The sequence below is a fragment of the Oryza brachyantha genome, chromosome 11 (genome assembly GCF_000231095.2).
Source record: "Oryza brachyantha chromosome 11, ObraRS2, whole genome shotgun sequence".
Classification (NCBI taxonomy): Eukaryota; Viridiplantae; Streptophyta; class Magnoliopsida; order Poales; family Poaceae; genus Oryza; species Oryza brachyantha.
Genome location: NC_023173.2, coordinates 1,712,836 through 1,734,254, shown reverse-complemented (window position 1 = coordinate 1,734,254; position 21,419 = coordinate 1,712,836). Strand labels below are relative to the sequence as shown.

The 21,419-nt window shown below is 40.6% G+C and overlaps 3 protein-coding genes across 3 annotated transcripts; 1 reads left to right on the top strand and 2 right to left on the bottom strand.

Moving 5' to 3' along the window:
• Positions 1-157: 157 nt before the first annotated feature.
• On the top strand, positions 158-4,384 carry LOC102705575 (pyruvate kinase 1, cytosolic). Its single transcript, XM_006663142.3, has 16 exons — positions 158-481; positions 606-702; positions 816-913; positions 1,018-1,173; positions 1,364-1,441; positions 1,538-1,669; positions 1,810-1,890; positions 2,099-2,170; positions 2,247-2,336; positions 2,509-2,653; positions 2,721-2,809; positions 2,940-3,035; positions 3,192-3,259; positions 3,347-3,446; positions 3,567-3,626; positions 3,981-4,384. The coding sequence occupies exons 1-16, from the start codon at positions 413-415 to the stop codon at positions 4,131-4,133; spliced, it is 1,584 nt and encodes a 527-aa protein (XP_006663205.3). The 5' UTR covers positions 158-412; the 3' UTR covers positions 4,134-4,384.
• A 36-nt stretch (positions 4,385-4,420) lies between these two features.
• On the bottom strand, positions 4,421-9,710 carry LOC102705296. The gene is made up of 8 exons (XM_006663141.3): positions 9,111-9,710; positions 7,568-7,837; positions 7,363-7,491; positions 7,215-7,283; positions 6,826-6,984; positions 5,902-6,112; positions 5,457-5,792; positions 4,421-5,351 (listed from the first exon to the last, which is right to left on the bottom strand). Exons 1-8 carry the CDS (start codon positions 9,708-9,710, stop codon positions 5,239-5,241), a joined length of 1,887 nt encoding a protein of 628 aa, XP_006663204.2. The 3' UTR covers positions 4,421-5,238.
• Positions 9,711-14,847: 5,137 nt separating this feature from the next.
• Positions 14,848-18,887, bottom strand: LOC102705021 (protein trichome birefringence-like 10). Its single transcript, XM_040528841.1, has 4 exons — positions 18,303-18,887; positions 16,488-16,883; positions 16,152-16,310; positions 14,848-15,663 (listed from the first exon to the last, which is right to left on the bottom strand). Exons 1-4 carry the CDS (start codon positions 18,740-18,742, stop codon positions 15,285-15,287), a joined length of 1,374 nt encoding a protein of 457 aa, XP_040384775.1. The 5' UTR covers positions 18,743-18,887; the 3' UTR covers positions 14,848-15,284.
• Positions 18,888-21,419: the final 2,532 nt, after the last annotated feature.

Here is a 21,419-nt window from a genome sequence, read left to right as displayed (position 1 = left end):
AATTTTATCCATAAGTTATTTTTTATTTATAAATTTATCGTTTGACTTTTTTTATATTAAGCAACCCATGACCCGTGGTATATTATCAGATAAAAAAACAGGTGAGTTATTTTTTGCCCAAACACCCCAATCATCCGTGGTGCGGCCGAAACCGGCTGTGGCGGAGGAGGCGGTGGTCCAAACCCGCGCGTGTCACCATCCACCGTTTCGCATCACGTCGGCGTCGTCGCGGTGGCTGGACGCCATAGCATATGCGCTTCCAGATTTCTTGTTCCAAATAAAAGGCGATTCGATTTCGACTCCACAAACAGAGAAGAAACCCAACAAATTCCTTGAGGAGGAAGAAGAAGGAGGAGATCCGCCGCCGCCGTCCCGATCTGATCCGAGGAGCGAAGAAAGGAAGGGAGGCAAGATGCATTCCACGAATCTGCTGCTGGAGGAGCCCATCAGGATGGCCTCCATCCTCGAGCCATCCAAGGCCGTAAGAGCCTTTTTTTTTTTCTTCGATTCTCTTTCGCTTCAGATTTGGTTTTGGTTTTGGTTTGCTTTTCGGTCGCGGGATGGAGGATGGGGGATGAAACCCTAACTCGCTTGAATCTACGCAGAGCTTCTTCCCGGCGATGACCAAGATCGTGGGGACGCTGGGGCCCAAGTCCCGCGCCGTCGACACCATCTCCGCCTGCCTCAAGGCCGGCATGTCCGGTAATGGATGGATCGCCGTCGCCATCTCCTCCTAGAGCCCTATCTCTCGCCCCCATGCGCTGTTCGTTCTAATCCTAGTTTATTTTGTTGTTGTTGTGCGGTGGAAATTGCAGTGGCCCGGTTCGATTTCTCGTGGGGGGACGCCGAGTACCACCAGGAGACACTCGAGAACCTCAAGCTCGCCATCAAGTCCACCAAGAAGCTCTGCGCCGTGAGTCCCCTTCTGACCATCACGCATACTGCAGTTGATCCATGATCTGCTTAGTGTTGTTGCACACTGACATGCATTTGGGTCCATTTCCTTCCTGGGTGCAGGTTATGCTTGACACGGTCGGCCCGGAGCTGCAGGTGGTGAACAAGAGCGAAGCTTCAATCTCCCTTGAAGAGAATGGCACTGTTGTTCTCACCCCTGACCAGGGGCAGGAGGCGTCCTCCAATGTGCTGCCCATCAACTTCTCTGGACTTTCTAAGGTATAGCTTCGCTGTTATATTTATATGAAATCTTCTGCTGTTTTTTTTTTTTTTACTTTTGTATGAATTGGTACGAGCAGATCAGTCCAAGACGATCTTCTAGAGAATTTTTCTATGTTATTTTTTTGTGGCCCGCCGATTTCCGGCATCTTCTCTGCATGACAAAAAATGAATTCTTTGACCTTTGCAGGCTGTGAAACCAGGTGCCACAATTTTTGTTGGGCAGTACTTGTTCACAGGCAGCGAGACTACTTCAGTTTGGTTAGAGGTAAAATTTGTGCATTTGTGAGATGTCATGTCCTTTTTAGTAGTTTGCTTGCTGTCTACATTTTATGATATCTAATCTCCAATCTTCCTGATATAGGTTTCTGAAGTTAAAGGAGATGATGTGGTTTGTGTGATAAAAAATTCGGCTACCCTGGCTGGTTCCCTATTCACACTGCATTGCTCCCAAATTCATATCGACTTGCCTACACTGTCTGATGAGGACAAGGAGGTGAGGATCTTATCTCTTCTCAAACTTCATCCTTTAACAGTATGAAAACTTCAAGTAGAACTGTTACTTTTTCTTAAAGCTGGAGCCCCTTGCTCAACCCATTTGTAGTACTAAGGCTTATGAGCATGCACTCATTTCAGGTTATTAAAAAGTGGGGAGCTCCAAACAAGATTGACTTTCTCTCTCTGTCTTATACAAGACATGCGGAAGATGTGCGGCAGGTTAGTGACTATTTACAGTATGGATACACATCCATTTTTTCTCAAATTTTCTCTTTGCATGTCGTGCTTGAAAGTAATATGAAACAGTCCGCTAATGATTGAAGAGATTGTGTTGCTATATTCCGATATATAGTCTAAAAATGCTCCTTCGGTTGGTATTTTGGAAAGGAAATTCTAAACACTGCTGGCATCTTTCCTTACACTACAGGCACGTGAGTTCCTCTCAAAGTTAGGTGACCTTAGCCAAACTCAGATTTTCGCCAAAATTGAGAACGTGGAGGTATTTACAACATACTATTTAACGTTTCTGTCAACTTGATTTGTTCTACCACCTATCAACTCTTTATTATTTACAGGGGTTGAATCATTTTGATGAAATCCTGCAAGAAGCAGATGGCATCATTCTGTCAAGAGGAAACCTTGGAATTGATCTTCCACCTGAAAAGGTTTGTATCTTACCTTTTTTAGCAGTTTGGAGGGCATTGATTAATTAATGCATATGCTATTTTTTTCTATGAGGCTGTTTAATGGCGGAGCAAGAATTTTATATGTGATAATTGTCTTTGATTTAGTACTGTTCTATTTGGTCCGTTGATCTTTTAACTGTTGATATTGCAGGTGTTTTTGTTTCAAAAGTCTGCTCTGCACAAGTGCAACATGGCTGGAAAGCCTGCTGTTGTTACTCGTGTTGTGGACAGTATGACTGACAACCTCAGGCCTACTCGTGCAGAGGCTACCGATGTGGCAAATGCAGTACTTGATGGTGAGTTGTTTGAGGTGTTAATGAATAAATTGCCTTCTGAAAAATCTAAACCATGTGTTCCTTTCAGGGAGTGATGCCATTCTCCTCGGTGCTGAGACTCTCCGTGGTCTTTACCCAGTTGAGACTATCTCAATAGTGGGTAAAATTTGTGCTGAGGTGAATTTTTCTTTCAACTCCTATGTTTTTAGTTCACTTTTCAAGTACAATGAAAATTCACTTCTGCCTCTTTATTTCGTTTATATTAATCTGTTGCGTACATGATTTATTTTTGTCCTTTGTTTCACAGGCTGAGAAGGTATTCAACCAAGATTTGTACTTCAAGCGAACCGTAAAATATGTTGGGGAGCCCATGACCCACTTGGAGTCTATTGCATCCTCTGCGGTGTGTTATCTGTTTCTCCTCCCTTGTTCCAAAATTTTTCACTAGTCTATCATCTTTTTTTTGCAAAATCTTTGTGAAAGTCTATCGTCTTCGTTTTGCAAAATCTTTGTGAAACAATGATTTGTAGTCTGAAACAGTTTCATACCTATTTTATAGGTGCGAGCTGCTATCAAAGTGAAGGCTTCTGTCATCATTTGCTTCACATCATCTGGACGTGCTGCAAGGTAGAAATACATGAATATTTGCGGGATAATATTGTAGTTCACTTGATATTAATATCATATTTCATTGGGTATTTTTGATCTATGCAGACTAATTGCCAAGTACAGGCCCACCATGCCTGTTTTATCTGTTGTCATTCCTCGTCTAAAAACAAACCAACTGAGGTGGAGTTTCACAGGCGCATTTGAAGTACGTAATCAGCCCTTTCTTCTATGTTTTATGATCTTTTTAATGTAACATGCTTTCTGTGTGTTATCTGGTTAATGCCTAACTACTGTGATTCATATTTCTTGTACGCTTTTCTTCCAGGCAAGACAATCACTCATAGTTAGAGGTCTCTTTCCAATGCTTGCTGATCCTCGCCATCCAGTAAGTTAAACTCCTTTTTGTTGGCTACAGAAAATTGCAAAATGTGTAAACATAATCGATGGGTTCTTTTTCAATTAAAAGACGTGAAACTTATCATGCTAGCGTTCTTACTTGCATCTTGTTCTAATGTTAATGGTAGATTATCTATAACAAATGTTTGGAAGCAATAGCAGTGCAATTCAATCAGTTCCAAACAAGTCTAGGACTCGTATGCTTGATTAACAGATTATCTATCACAAATGTTGGGTCCATCTAAGCACATTAAGCCGGCATATTAAGATCTAGGCAAACCAGTAATGTGATTTACTTGAATGTGTTGCTGACTTTATTATTGATCTTCACCTTGTCCTGCAGGCTGAATCAACCAGTGCTACAAATGAGTCAGTTTTGAAGGTTGCTCTTGACCATGGTAAAGCTTCTGGTGTGATCAAGTCACATGATCGCGTTGTTGTCTGCCAGAAGGTAGGGGATTCCTCGGTCGTGAAGATCATTGAGCTGGACGATTAGACTTCCAGCTTGTGCTTCATGATGATACTATGGCATGGTTTGCCAGATTTTGACTAGGCCAAAAACGATGCTTCTTGGCTATGTATAATCCTATATAGCTTTCAAATGAGCAGTTTTTCCTATGGTGTAATCATAGGATTTGCCTTGCGATTTCGTACCACTATGTTCTAGTTATGTAAAATTTACCAGATTCCAATGCTTCATATCAGTTCCGGTGGGCAAATGGAATAATGAAATCGGTACACTCTTTGATATTTTGACATGCTCGTGTTCTATGATAGACCCTGTCTCAAGGACAATCTCACTCTGTCAACGTGTTATTAAACTGTGGTAAGGGATCATGGACAATCTATGGTTATGTGGTTCAGCAAATCTAATTTTGGTTACAGCGTATCTGAAGCCATCCGGGCATGTCTGGAATACAAGAATTTAACAGGAAATAACCGTGTTCAAATAAAAACAGAACTTTTTCCCTGTGTTCCGAACGGAGCCTCAACTGTGGTCGGCGATTTCAGATTTATTTAACATGCTCCAAATCATTTGCAGATCTCCTGCCAGCAGGCAGTTGCTGGTTTGGACTAATCTGCCAGCAGACAGTTGCTGGTTTGGACTAATCTGCCAGCAGCATTAGGATGTCAGAACAAGAACATGCCAGCTGATATACACAGTAGCTTGTAATCTGCTCAGTACAGCCTCATACCTCTCTTCTATACTGACTTTTGAATCTTACACTGTCTCGAGTTTATACCATACACTGATACACCCACTGTATCTCACGGTCTGTACACTTCAATGCGCTGTACTTTAGTCCAGTCTAAACAGAATGTGTTGACAGCTACAAAAGCACTTTGGCTTTTTATACTAGTGCATTTACCAAGCACTACGGGCAAAAAAAATGGTGCAATATACTAGCACAAAAGAATAATCATTGACCAATACCGTTAGCCTTTCTGAAGCAGTTGTACAGAGGAACCTGATGATAAAGTTTTACTCTAGCTTCTAATGCTCCTATCAGTATTGAGTCAAACTTTGTCTAAAGGTGTCCCGTTCCCACGTCATGACAGATTACTTAACAATATGAACAATTGTTGATTTCTTTGCTTTTTTAAGCAATAGGAGTGACTGAAAACCGGGGAGGGTCAGGAGATATCCGGTTTGCCCACAGATTTGCAACTTTAACAAAATAGTGGTCATCATCCCAAATGACCACTTCCATTCCTACATGAGGTGAAGAAAGTAATTGGTTTGTTGATACAAACACCTGATTGTGGATAAGCTTTTTTCTGTGAAATCTCGAAGAGGTAGCCGCAGGATAAGTATTACCTGGTACAAGACTAGTTGGCAGGAGGGTAAGTTTACATGCCATCTTGTTGTTGGGAAGGGAACTTTGAAGATTGGCGACCTCAATTTCATTAATATTATTGATAGACTGGAGAAGAGCTTTAGCAACAGGTTCATCCAAGTTATTGCTGTCAACAACCATTGCAAGAGCTGTTCTTAAACCACTAGTCCATGAATTCATGCAGTTATTCCAACAAACCAACATTTTATTGAACATTCCAGGATCTGCAAGAACCCAAGGCTTGAAAGATTGCAAGGATAAATGTAAGATCTGCGCAACTCTGTATATCTCCCCAAGTGCAACAAAGCAATGAGCACCTGCGCAGCCAACATAAGCCATGTTATATAGTTGATCTTCTTTCTGTAAACATCTATAATTAGCCAAAAAAGAAATTATACAGCTGCTCATCATTCAAAGTCACTGAACCTTGAGAAATTACTGTGTCGCTGACATTTGCATGACAAGATTCTTGCCAGAGCATCGCACCATGCTGCAATTCTTGAGCACAGGACAGAAGCATACTGTACCATGCACTAACATAATCACATTGCTCCTCTTTGGATGCGAGTTCCAAGGTATGAAGGATTGACATGCTGTGCTTGTAGAGTTTAACAGCAGAACTCATGTCTTCCAGTGCCTACGTTTAAGTATCGAATCAAGAAATTTTAATAGCCCAATCAAGATCGTGCCTTTGACTCTCGGAAACTAGAGGCACAAGGTAAAATGGCAAACTGAAACATTAAATGCACATGCTGTATATTGAAATCAATCATGTCATTTCCGGATCAATTTGTGCTCTGGTATAATCTATAGATCACTCGGGATGCGACTCCAATGCAGCTTATAGAAAGGTCACCAATATAATCATTTTCACATTTAATTATGTTTATCATATATAAAAACTGTGAATGTGACTACTCAAGACTATCAGCCAAAGAATTTAAGAAAATAAGTGTTTATGATCTCAAGTGACTTAAGAATAAATTGCAAGATCTGACAGTAATAAAACAAGCATTTTTCTTTTTTAATCTAGGATATAGAAACCTACTCCCACCCTCTCACACTAAGTGCAATTCTAGAGTTTGAATTTTGTCCCACGAAGAGTGCATTCCTAAGCTACTACTTTTCTTTCCAACCACCTTCCATTCAATTTTTTTCCTATTTTACCACAATCACATTTTCACTTACAACCAACTCATTTGATGAGGAGCATTGAGGTCATTTGTACTCTCTACTATTTTCATATTTGGCCATTCAAGTGCTAGAAATGCACTTACTAGAGGTGCAGGTAGTAATAACTAAAGATGAGATAAAGAGACAAAGTTACATTTCACAGACGAGGATACTTACCATTGCTATCGTTTCTGTTAAATGATATTCTTGATCAAAATCCTTCAAATGATCCTCTTTAGCACTTTTAAGAAGTTCAGAAATGCATACATCCTTTGAAGGATGTTCCTCTTTGCAACCTTTCTCAAGTGAAGAATTATGCAATTCTTTGCAAATTTCCTGGATATTATAGAAAATGATTAAACAAAGGACTGTGTTTAATTCATTTTGCGCAAAATAATAATATCAAATGCTTGAGTTGATGACCCTAAAAACAAATTCAAGTCTCACAACATCAAATAAATGTGTATTGCATGCACATCACACAACAATACACAAGCAAGTTGTGAAAAAGGCATGATATGAACTGACAGGGAGCAATTTATAGCAAAACATTAAGTAGAGCACACCTGAATCTCCCTTTCAGCTTCTGTCGCTTCATTCTTTTCATCAGAAAGCATAGAACTCTTCTGGTCTTCCTGAATCCAAATTAATTACAAAATTATAGAAGGGAAATATATCAATGATTTCAACTTACTATAATAAGTAGAGACTGACCTTAAAATCATTCTTATACTGGGATATTACTGTCAATGATTCTTCTCTCAGCTTATAATAGAAATCAATCAAAATCCTATCACTTGCAGATTTAATTGAATGGTTTTCATCTGTTCCAAATGAAGAGTTCTGATCACTGATCATTAGTCTACATCATATGGAAAAAAGGGGGTTAATGCGGACTCAAAGTACCATGAGTACTCACCATTTCAGTATTAGAGAACATATCAGAAGAGCTCTGCACACTTTCTGAAGAACTTTGCATCATGTGGACAACATCAATCGGTTCACTTTCTTTGTACAGGTCGAGTATGGATGCATTATTAGGTGGAAAATAACTAAAGGCCTTCACACTTTGTCCAGTGGACTCACGAGTTTCAACATGATCTGTGGTTTGCACATGGTTCAAATTTTCATTAATGTTAGTAAATAATGACCAGTCGTCCTGGTTGCTGCTCATTGACTTTGATATATCCTGACAATGAAAAGATTCAGACCAATCAGTGGAGATATGTATAACATATTAAGACTTACTATAAAGAAAAATCTAGAATAAAGTAATAGTCAGTGTTGTAAAAGACAGAAAATGGGTGTCGAACAGATAGGGTAATGCTAAATGATTAATCGGAATACAGACGATTAGTTGGAATTACATGGAAATTTGTCATTCATAAAATGAGTGTATTTATCTGCTTGGTTGTTCATTTTGTTGATATTTAAACACATAATATATTGTTAGGTACTTAACTAATTACACTTACGAAAGGATAATTTCAATACAATAGGATTAACTAGTATTCAAAGTAGTCCAGCACTAAAATACCAGTTGCAACTTTAGTACATAATTAAAATAGAAGCATCAATCGTGCCACAATTGATAGCTTCTGATATATGTTGGGCTCATTTCATTAAATGGCTTAATTGGGTGATTAATGGCTAATCAACCAATTAATCATACTAATAGAATGTTTTGACGTTCAAAGAGCCAATTCCCATTCCGAACTGCATGTTTGAATCGTTTCTCACACTCTCTGTATGTTCGGCTGAACAGTCATTAAGTTTGGACGATATTTTATACACTGGTAATAACATGATTTCTAACGCTAGAATTCAGGATGTTTTGTTCTTTTATAAAAAAAATATAAAACACACGTAAAGCATGAAGCCACGAAGTTCATCCATATTTTAGCAAGAGCTAGGGAAAAAGGTTTGGCAGTGAAAAATAAAAGTGAGTTGCTATCTAATTCTAAAACATGTATAACAATGTCTAAAGAGCATTAGGCTGTTAAATTCACTAAGTCAGAGTTCATACTATGTATAAATATTGTATCATTGTAATAGTCCAAAAGGTATTCTTTTTTTTTTAAAAAAAAAGGACACTACAAGCAGCTTGATCGTTCAACTTGAACAATACAATCACACGATTTCTTGATTTATTTTTGTGAGACAGGCCGTGACATTCTTTTTCATCGAAGGTTAGCTCCAAAAATTTCTGAAGTGGGGTTTGATGAAGTGTCTCATTTTAACAGTTTCCACCAAACACTCTCCTGACAGTGCCATTGGATGAATCCCCAGGAGGTTTGTTGCAAGTGCAACATCCGAATGGAGCAATCGATCTGTTGTTTTCAGACCGTGATGATTCATGACTGTCACTACATGGTCGGCCTTACATCCCATCGAATTTTTTGACACAGACAGTTGAGGTGACAAGGTACATGGTGAAAACATCAACAGAAAGAAAGGCTCACCTCAGTAACATCCCCATGTGCAAGCGCGCCTCCATCTTGTCCAGCATCGGACGCCGAAGGCGCGGCCTTGAATTCCCACCCATCATCTCCGAATCCGTCGCCATCCTCCTCCGCCACCGACCCCACCTCTGCGGCGTCGGGAGACGAGAGCGGCTGAGATCCATAGAGGCCGGCGATGAGGTCCTTCAGATCACCGGGCCTCGATCCGTCGGCGGAGGTGTGCGTCGCCCTATATAGATCCGTGGCCGGCGGAGGCGGAGGCGGCGTCGGCGTCTCGGCCGGCCCCTCCTCCTCGTCGTCGGCGCCGAACAGGGAGAGGGGGAGCGGGCCCCGCGGCCTCTCCCAGGAGGGCTTCTCGGCCGCGGCCGGGGCCACGTCGGTCGCCGTCGCCGTCGTGGACCCACCATCCGGGCTGGATCCGAGGCGGCTTGCGACGAAGTCGCCCCAGTCGTCGTCGAAGGCGGCGAAGTTGGCATCGGCGGCGGCGGCGGGGAGATGGGGCAGGGGATCGGCGGCGGGAGAGGCGAAGGCGAAGTCGCCGAAATCGAGGTCGTCGTCGAGGAAGGGGGCGGGGGGAGGCGGGAACGCGACGGCGTCCATGGCGAGGCGCGAGGGGGGGGAAGAGCAATGGCGCGTGAGGTCGGCGGTTGGAGCAAGAGGACGGAAAGCCAACTCTCCTCTCTGTGGTGGAGCCGTTGATCGCCCCGGACAGCTACTTGCCTTGCTGTACTCTTTCGTCACAGCACCGGCAAGAGAATTATTTCTCATTTTTATATAATTAAGGAATAGTTTTATTTCTTTTTTGTCTTTTATAAGTTGGATGTGTTTGTTTACAGGATTATCCCCGAATTATAATTAAGGCAAGTGTGTTTATATCAGCATTGTATTGTATATCTGTTTGTTGTAATGCAGAACAGCACGCTGAGATTCCCCCTTTTTTTTTTCAGAATCTGGTTACCATAGTAATATCATGTGTCTTTATTGTCTGGATATCAATTAAAAAAATCCTAATTTATCTGAAGCTATACTCAAACCAACTGATGTGACACAGCAAGAGTTTAAGAGAAGAGATTGGACATTATACAATGTAGCAGAAATACTTTACAATGCTACACTGCAGGATAGCTCCATCGAATCTCTTCAGTTCGATCAGGCATGCGGCCATGTTAAGATGACAAGGATTTTTCACAGCCAAGGGCATGTCTCTGTCTCTGTATTTGCCAAACAGTCGAAACATGAAGTCATCTCCCATGTATGTAATCGCTTGTAAAGAGAAGAAAGAGCTAGAGAATTATGATTAGAGCCATCTCACAACAGCTGAAAAATAACACAAACTATCCATTTCAGATTGCTGAGTAGCCTCCTCAAACTTCTTTTCTTTCAAATGCTCATTGCCCTCCATCTTCCTCCTATCAGCTGTTTTTAGCCAGGTTCCTGTCAGCTGTTTCAATCCTCTCCTCTGCTGTCATGTCACTTCGGTCTTTCCCCTGTAGGTTTACATGATATGTATTTTGTAAGATTCCTCAGAACATTTGTACCAAAATGACAAGAATCAATAATACATAACCAAGAACTAATGGTCTCAGCTTACTATCAGGAATAATAATAATAATGCAAATATACATAGTTACCCTGTACCTGTATCCTTAGTGAACAATCGAAAAAACTCAAACAGGGGAAAAGTAATGCACATATCACTATTAGTCTTTAGCCCCTTGAAACTACTAGAATATCAATAAGCCTCACAAAAAAAAATCTAGAATATCAGTGGCAAGTAGTTTCTGGTGAACAACTTTTTTGCAAAACCCTTTCATTAGAATTATTGATTATTTGTGACATTACAAGATCAGAATGACATACAGAGCAAGTTATTTGATTTCATGGAATTCATGGATAGCATGCCTGTAGTAGAGAAAGTAAGTTATCACTAGTTCAATTGGATGCTGTTCTTGCCAAATATCCTCAAATTTATGCAGAGAGGCTTGAAACCATGCTCTATAGTCCACTGTAATGCCAAAACCAAAAACAATTATTAATTTGAGGACAGGATATAGATGTCAGAGAAAGTAAGACCAGACTACATAAGACTAAACGATAAATAAGTTAATGTGCATATACAAATGATGGACATGCGCCACTTTGGACAAGAAATTCTCAAAGCCAATGATTAGCATATATATAAAGATTAAAATGATAAAGTGAAACAATATCAGGAAAGCATAAGTGTATGACTATCACTTGCTTTAAATCTGTAAAAGTTTGGTGCTGCTATATGCCATGTTAGCATTGAGCCTATGGTCTTAAAGAAGATTGTGCGTAGATGTAATCACACAATACTAAGAACAAGTTTAATAGTAAAGTCAACTTACTAGTTATAAGCTTATATTATAGTCAACACATATAATAGATTGGCTATAAGGTGGCTATAATTTTTATCTCCTATCTCTTTCTCTTACCTTTGCATTTAATGCATTTTTCTTAGAATTGGTGTATAGCTGGCTCTTGCATGAGAGCCAACTTCACTCTTTTTTCATTACTTTTTTCCTCCACATCAGCTTATAATCAACTTATACTCTACTATTATACTTGCTATAAGACAGGATATCTTGTGCGCCGGAATTGTAAAAATTGTCAAGTGTCTCATGTTATCTGAAATTTGAATAAGAAACAGTTTTCACTGTAAGCTCCGGAAACAAGGAAATTTTTGTTAAAAAGAGTTGTAAAAAAAGTACTCCATCTGTTTCATAATGTAACATGTTTGACTTTTTTCCTTTCAATATTTAACGACTTATCTTATTCAAAAAATTATGAAAATATTATTTATTTTGCTTGTGACTTACTTTATTATTAAAAGAACTTTAAACACGTCTTGTCATTTTTTATATTTGTACTAAATTTTTGAATAAAACAAGTGGTCAAACAATGTAATCAAAAAAATCAAACATCTTACATTATGAAACGGAGGTAGTAACACAGAGGTACTACTGATAGTACATGCAAAATTAGAAATGTATGTTCTAAGGCCCTAATCTGAAGTAGTGAAAGTACTCAACTTTTTTTGCAAAATTTCCACGCCACTGGCCGTCCAATTTTCACTCAAGACATTCCAAGCTGTCAGATCCTACAATTGGCGAAATGTCTTCTTAACCCTTAACTTCTATCTATTTCTAATTTGAGCTTATACAGTCACTCCAGAAGTTAAGAAATCAGTATTATCAATCAATTGAGATGATGAAAAGCACCAAAATAAATCAGTCACAGAATTATCAACGGGAAGAAAGAAATCCCCATCCATCAAAGAGACGAAATTATACTGTATGTACCTACCAAGTATATGCACTCATATTGTCTGGAAATAATGTCTCACCATTTGGTGGGAATTTGTTTCCATTTGCATATATGCATGCCTCGCCAACATTCAATTCAGTATACAAAAAACTAATCAAGCACAACTAGTACAACGGAAATAACTGAATTAACATGGAAGCTTCACAGCGGTGTTAATAAATATTGTGAGAATCATCTCTAAAAAGGAAATAAATTTGCATGGCAAGATTTCAACGATAATACTAGAGGTTACAGAATCATCTACGATTTTTCCTGCTCATGCCAAGTTATTATATCACCATAATTACACAGATTTACTAATATACTCATGGCAAGCTATATCACCATAATTTACTAAAAGGGTTCCCAAATCCCAAAAATATTTTAACTAAGCAACAACGCTAGCCTTCACTTGCCATGCATGCTTGATGCATACCGATTAAACATCAGAATGCCAAAGGGGCAAAAAAAGGCAAGGCCAAGAAAAAATGGCAAGTTTTTCTGTTCATATATGTGAGGGCCTTTCGTCTGATCCGACGGCCAGGATTTGCCCCTGAGTTCTATATAAACCCACCAACCCCTGAGCAAACATTGTACTCAAGAACCGAAGTAGAAGATCATTTAGCCAGCTTCGTCACCTCTTTTTTATATACTTTGTCTCTCTCTCTCTCTTTTTTTTTTTGCTTGAAACAAGTAGAAGATGGCTATAGTGCTATGTTGTGAAGGGGATAAGAGGAAGACGAGCTCCCTGTCGATCCAATTCAGGAGAGGAAGTGGTAGGATGCAGCTCCCGGTTCATGGATACCTCGGGAGTGCATGGCAATGTCATAGGCTTGCACTTGCATGGGTTTGCATGACCTGGGAGATGAGCCCGTCATCGTCTTTCTCTATTGATTGGATTGAAGGGAGCTCTACATGTAAGTGGGCAGACCCGTCAACCTGCTTATAGACCAATTAAACGGGTTGTTCCTAAACGGGTTCGCGGATCGGCCCACTTACACTCCTACCTCTGCCTCTCTCTTTCTTCCTCTCACTAATTATTGTCATGTATGCATATTTCGTTTTCAGCTTGTTTTTAAATTATTTCTGAATTCTCACTGCAGAAGTATATGATGACGGGAAATCAGAAGATACAGCTGAAGGGCTTGAGGCAGGTTGATCAGATTCAGTAGCTTTATTTATCCATGGCCAGCAAACTAGTGTATATACCGTATGTTTATTTTTCTTTCATCATCCTGGTCAAGCAACCATGCATGTATAAGCACATTTCTTTCTTGTTTTTCGCAGTAGTGAACGACCATGTAATTGTCATCTATGATGTGTGTATATATGCATTTTTAGATTTGGTCCTTGTGCTAATTCCACCACAAGGAACCTAATTAGTGAAGTTAAGCTCAATAAGCATATTATAAGTTATTTTGAATTTGTTACATTAAGTTACTATATCTATCCAAAAAAAATTACTTCTATATATCCCACATGTACCAATAAAAAATAAAAATACTAGAATGACTCTAACTTTAACAAACTTTAATATATTTGTTCTCCACTTTAACGGATTTCAATATATTTATATCTTCCTACTTTACAAACGTCAATGTAATGATTGGTTAAAAATAAAGTTTTAGGAAAAACTGAATGTGCAAGATGGAGTCCATTTGGGAGCAAGGGAGTGAATTGCTTCGGGTTTGACTAAATTTTTATTTAAAAATATAGTGATATTTTCAATACAAGAAAAATATACTATAAAAATATATTTAGTGATAAATTTAGATAAACAAATTTGATGGCATATGTGTTAATACATTTTATATAAACTTTATAAAACTTAAAAAGATGTTTAACTTATCACAAAGCCAAAACGACTCATAGTATAAAATGAAGGAATATTCATAATGATTTTATATTGTTTTACTTCCTCCGTGTCATGTTTAACTTTTTTGATAATAATATTTGATCATTCGTCTTATTAAAAAAATTAGTACAAATATAAAACATAACAAATCATACTTAAAAGTTCTTTTGATAATAAATTAAGTCACAAGCAAAATAATTATTATTTTTATAATTTTCTGAATAAGACAAATGATCAAATATTAAACATTATAAGTAAAAAAAGTCAAACGTCGGAATAATAAAGTTTCAACGCAAAGTCGTTGTATTATGGGATGGGACAGGAGGGTACTGCACTTCTTTCTAATAAAGTTTAAAAGCAAAAACCTTCTAATATGGACCGGCTGCAGTGTATCGAGGCCACCCGCAGCCAGGACTCCAGCAGCGTGCAGTGCATACTGCATAGGCTTGGAGGCAGACATGCATCTGTAACATATCAGATCACAAAACCAAAGCCAAATACATTTATATGCAGCAGCTGAAATTCTGAAACAATCCACATTCTGAAACGGTCAATTGAAACAGTGCGAATTGAGTGCTATATTATAAAAGGAACTCATTTCGAATCTGATAGAAATAGAATATATATTTACATCTTTCATCAAGGTAGCTCCTAGCTAAGCTATGTTCACCTCAGCTAACACTCGTTACCTCTCTGTAAGGAATACCAAGATAACATATAACCTTTGCAATACGTGCTAATTAAGCTACTGCCCTTCGCCATTACAAATCACACCAGAGTGGTGCAGCTTCCTGCCGACCAACTCTAAAATGTTCCAAAATTGTGTTCACTCACTAGGATACCTATTACTACCTAGTTGGGAACTGGATGAACCAGCAGCAGCACGCCAGCATCGCACAAGAACATCACTGAAACTTTGCTCTGTCATGATGAGTTGCTGGGTTTACTTCCCTCTTCAAACTGTTAAGTTGGTGCTATTCCCCTTGCTTTTGTCAGCCAGCTTTCAGAGCTTTGGTGCCAACAAGAGGAACATTTTGATCAATCATCGTTCGTTTCCTCAACAAGAGGCTGTAAATAAGCTCATTCCAGGTATCAGGGACTCCAGGCAAGCACCAGTGGCTGCAGTCTTGCCTGTAGAGAGGGACAGGGCCAGAAGGACTCAGGTATACTGCGACGTGGCCATCTTTCCGCTGTGCGGTCATCTGAGTCACATTCAATATATCCAGCCCGAGCAATCTGGGTCTCCTGCTGTTTCCTAGTACATCATTTACGGGGTTAAGAAAGTCAGTCCATTGGTCCAACGATTTAATTGGTGTCACATCTGGACGAGTTTCCAGGTGACAATTTCCTCCAGTCTTCCAGTCACCGCCTCTACACAAAGAAAAGGATTGCTCAAGTTAAAGAAAGAGTTGGATAGATCATTTTAAGCGCATGCTATTAGTGCATCCAAAAATAAATATCAGCGGCACTAAAGCACCGACAGATAATTTAAGAGGTCTCTGAAAGCCATTCCTTAAAGCAAATGGCCAAGAGAATGCACAATGGTTCTGCCTTTACAGCATCTATGCCATTGACACAACAGTGGTTTCTTGTTGATTGTCTTGCTACATATGGTCTGGACATTCGATAATTTTAACTAGAACTATGCACATATGTTGTTATCATTGTGCAAGCAGACACTGCAAGGTGGGTTGCACAAAGAAAAATTATTTGGTGAAATTTGAGTACAAATCCACAATGTTGGTTAAAAGTGTCCAATCACATGTCTTAGAACAATATCCCAAGATTGTCAAATAACACTTGAGCAAGAAAATAGTTGAAATAATCATTAATCACTCTTCAGTTTGTGTTCTACAGACCTGAAATGCACAGGAGCATATGTACGGAATATGATACGGGTTTTGCTTGAGTTAACTTCATTCTGAAGCCAACCAAACAACGTCTGTATGGATCTTTTGTAGGCATCTTCAATAGCCATGTCCATTTTAACTGCATCCCCTTCCTGAAAATAGGCACCACTGATACAGGACATAACAGTAAAGTGTAAGACTAGCTTCATGTATATTACATATATGTGATTATGGTAACTTATAAAATTTTTCACAAAAACGGAACAAACTGCTAAGCGCTATCTATCAGTCATAATATACGAAATAGAGAACATTACTGAGTATAGTTTAGACATTTATGATTACCTTCTGATTGTTTTCTCGTAGTTCCACCAGTGTCCAGTGTTAAAGATCAATACATCAGCATCCCTCCACTGACCCCGGTCAGACATCCAATCCATGGCATCTACCCTAATTGTATATTTAACAACCCCAGGAGCTCCAGGTGGTGCACGACCTTGAAGGACTATAAAAGGAGACCTGTAATACTCAACTGTGCAATTGTAGTCTCTAAACTTGAAAATTAAGAAACCCATGTGTTTAGTGATGGGACTCCCATTAACTTCAAAGATGGAGCTCTTGTCAGGAACAGCAACCGAGAGCATACAAAGAAGAGATTCCCACTGGTTCCGTCCAATAGAATCACCAACAAATACTACTCTTTTGTCTCTCAACTTCTCCAGCATATTTCTGGCATCAAATCTAAAAAATCAAAGAAATTATGGTGAAATCAGAATATTGTATTAGCGATGCTAAAATGGATATGTGGATAATTCATAATGACACCTCTTGATCTACAAGCATCAGTGAGGTATCATTTACATGCTAAAAAATGAATGACATTACAAGGTAGCAAACATCCTTTTTTATTCCTTATGGACTTTTTTTCATTGAGAAAAAGGTAAAATATTGGATAAAATCAGACGGTCCACAGTTGTTTCTCATAAAAAATAGTTGTCTGTTTACCACAGTATGTAACACGCCCCTAATGTGTTACAGATTTACAGTTTGTGGTTATGAACAACAATCTAAAAAAAAAAGACAGCGGTGGCACTAGGGTCAGGGCTGCAGAAGCCAGACCCAGACGTCCAATACCATGTAGAAAGAGAGAAAACAGGGAAACACCTCACACTCATTGTGCGGGGGTGACCAGACCACTGCATATATAGCCGGGAAATGCCGGTTAAGTTACAAGATCCTCAATCTGAGGAGTATACAAGGCATGCACCACAATCAGCTATACATTCTCTAACAGATAACACTTTTTTCCAACGTGTAAAAGCTATTGATGGTCATGATGACAAGAACAAAGATTTAATTTCCTTCTGCAAAAGGCAGAATTGCCATACTTTTCTAAATCAGAAGAAACAACTGTTCTCTAAGAAAAGACAGCTTAACAGAACATACAAAACACGGGACTATGACAACAAACAGGACAATGTCACCTTTCCATCAAGGCAAATCAAAGGTGAAAGATGGCAACCGCATGCTAGCTTCATAGCTACAAATTGACTAATTAAACAATGCAGCTTTAACTAATTTATCTTTCGGAGGCCTAACCATGCGCATAACATTTGTTTTCTAACCCAGTGGGGAGCATAAGGCTTCGAATTTCCCATCACGGTACACAGTTCCAAAGTGCGGTGGTCGTCAACCTCATTTGCTGTGCAAATAGTCTAATGCTAACCAGGGTTCAGATTATAATATGCACACCCACCGATCCAATCTCACCAGGTACACCGCTAGAGGGCCCAGAAGTCAGAACTACAGCTGCAAATTAACAATCATTCTTCCAACAACGCAACATGTATGACTGCTAAAATGGACCAAGTTTATCCGTCTTGAGTTCTTTACTTCTCCAAATCCAACAAATTAGGTGGTATATCACTCCAACTCGCCAACGATTCACATCTCTCCTGCTGGAGGATGGAAATGCGCATCCGGAATTTATACTCAATCCACCAGCAACGCACCATCCTGAATGCATGTCTGGATGGAACCAATAGATTTTGCTTAAGATGACTGAATCTCTCTCACACAATGTCGCAAACAGATTATTGTCTAAACCCTCAAAACCCCACCAAATCGAAGGAACACAAGCAAGAAGTTAATCGAACGAACCTAGGGAGATCGCAACGCGATGGCCTCCACCGCCACTTGGAGTAGGATGCGTCCGGGCGGCCGTTCTCCGAGCACCGGAAGCCGACGTCCAGGAAGGGGCAGTCCCTGGAGTCGTAGAGCGGGTAGCTGTCGTCCCACACCCATTCCCCGTCGAACAGGTCGCACTCCTCCTCCACCTCCTCGGCGCGCGTCTTCCTACGCGCCTCCGCCGCCGCCGCCGCCTCGGCCGCGATGGAGACCCCGCCGCTCCAGAGCTTGTTGGGCGCCGACAGCGCGAGGCCGACGGCCGCCGAGCAGCGGAGCGACGCGGCGCAGAGGAGCAGCGCCAGCGCGGCGGCGGCGGCCACCACAGCCGCCAGCCCCACCATCCGTGCCTTCTCCAGCGGCCTCTTCATTACCCGCCCCGCCAGCCGCTTCGCCGCCGCCGACCCCACCACCATCTCACTCCACCGAAAGATCTGCTCCCACTCTCCCTCTCCCGCTAGCTTACGAACGAGGCCGGGCTAGTCGCTGAGGCGAGACGGGGGCTTGCGCGCGGCCGACATGGAGGCGAAGCGGAGGAGTCGGTGAAGACGAAGATGAGGAGGATTTGAGAGGGAGATGAGCTTAGTAGTAGTAATGTTTGCTTTTTGTTCAGTTCGGCGATTTTGGTTGGAAAGCGATGCGTGGTGCCACGACGGATGCAGCTAAGGCGGTGTTTAGATTTAGAAAATTTTTAGGAGAAGTGTCGAGTTAAATATTTGATTGGACGTTGAAAGGGGTTTTTGATATAAATAAAAAAAATTTCACGGCTAGCCTAGAAACCGCGAGACGAATCTTTTGAGCCTAATTAATCCATCATTAGCACATGTTGGTTACTATAGCATTTATGGCTAATCATGGGCTAATTAGGCTCAAAAGATTCGTCTCAAGATTTCTTTCATAACTGTGCAATTAGTTTTTTGGTTCATCTATTTTTAATGCTTTATTTAGATGTCCAAAGATTCGATGTAATGTTTTTAAAAAAATATTTTGAAAACTAAACAAGACATAAGTGGTGCGGTTTTGGGATGTCACGGTGTAGTTCGTTGAGTGCCAATAAATTCGGGCATGGTGGGGGAGGCTAGGTAGGAGTACAAAATCAAGTACCGCTACTCGTACCATTAAAATGAAGGTAGGAGTACTATTTAATTGAGTTGGTTGTTCTTTGTGTGTTTTGAGTTAGTGCTGGTTTTTTAAGATTGAAAAGTGTTGCTAACTTGTTATTGCTACTTCTACTTCTACTTGTACTTCTACTGCTCCATCTATCTAAATCAGGGACGGAGCTAGAAAAGTAATTCATTGGAGTCAGTGGGTCAGAATACACTAATCTTACTTAATTTTTTAGTATGATCTTAACTGTCTAAACAATATAACAATGAATTTTATCGGAGATCATCAGGGTCAGGTGCTCCCGTCCATAGTACTGTAGCTCCGCCCCTGGTCTAAATACGTAATGAATTTTACTCTTTTGGTTTGTTCAAAAGTATAAAAGATTTTGCGTTTTCTTTATTCCCTATCAATAGACTCATGTGCTCCATTTGTCCCAAAATGACTCATTTTTCACTCATTCCACACATGTTAATAAAAACAAAAGGACTAGAATGATCTCTACATTATTAAATCTCAATGCAATTATCCTTCACTTTATCTATCCAATACATTTATTTCTTACTTTGTAAGGATTGATTAAAATAAACTTAAGACATGTACAATAGTTTAGACGGTTGATGTCTCCATGTACTTGCCACATTATACACATACCATAAAATAGATGAATACTATGATTATTTATATATTTGACCGCTTATGAACTTTTTAATACACTTATCGAATTTTACCGTCACTGCCATAAGGCCGCATGTGATTGGGGCATGCCTTCGCCTACTCGTAACAAGACATGCAATTATGAGATTGGTTTTCAGTTGTCATCTATTCTGGGAGCACAAGCCATAGCCAGCATGTCATGAGGCAACAGTAACCCTCTCTCCTAGGAATGGCAATGGGCCCCGTTACCCATCTCCCCACGGGGAATACTCCTATTAGGGGACGGGGATGGTATAAATTTTGTCTCCATGGAGGATTAAATGGAGGCAAAAGAGTCCCCGTCGGGTCTGACGGGTTCGGGTATGGTTAACCGTCCCCCGAACCCGCTACCCGTGGAGACCGGGAAATATGTATGCGCACATGGCCTGGCCCATATGGCCCATAAAATTCAGGCTAAGTATATAAGCAAAAATAAAACCCTAGCTCATCCAGTCTCTGACTCTCCCTCTCTCCAGTTCCACTTAGTAGCCGCCGCCGCCCCCTGGAGGCCTGGACACCGACGCCGCCGGCCACGAGGGGCTCCTCCCCCCTGATGACGACGACCTCTTCGTCGCTGCTTTTCTGAGAGAAGGGGAGGAGGAGAGCAAGGTATACCTGGGTATTGGCGGCAGGAAGAAGGGCGAGGTCGTGGCGTGGGGCATCGACAAGTGGAGGCGCGCGCAGTACGCCAAGAAGGCACCCAGGATGGTCGCCGCCGCCGGCGCTAGGGTAAGCCCCTGCCCTATACAGGAGCCATGCTGAGCAATCGCCGCGCGCATCAAAACCATCCATCCACCCCATCTTGACACACAAGCTGAAAAAAATTAGGCAAAAAAAGGTTTTTCTCTCTCTTTGATCATGTCTGATTGTGTTGCTGTCTTTTTGATAAGTTAATGAGTGATCATGCAAACTGGGAATTACGTTCATGTATAATTAATTCTTTTGTTGCTGTCTTGTTGATGGGGTGAACTTCTATAGCTGAAATTGCTATCCTGTTGATAGGTTGTTGTCTTGTTCACGGGGATGGAGGCTCCACGGGAAAAAATTCCCCGCACGGGTATGGTGATGGGGAAAGATGTTGCCCCGTTGCATTTCACGGGGACGGGGACGGGGAAAATTCTCCTCCGCGGGGACGGGTCTGGTTGTGTAACCCCCGACGGGGAATTCCCCGTTGCCATCCCTACTCTCTCCACATTAATTTGGGTACACCTATGAAACAATTGCCATCTTGTACGCATATAGACGGCTTCGGCATCAGTGGTATACATGCCTTTATTTTGGGACAAGTAAAAA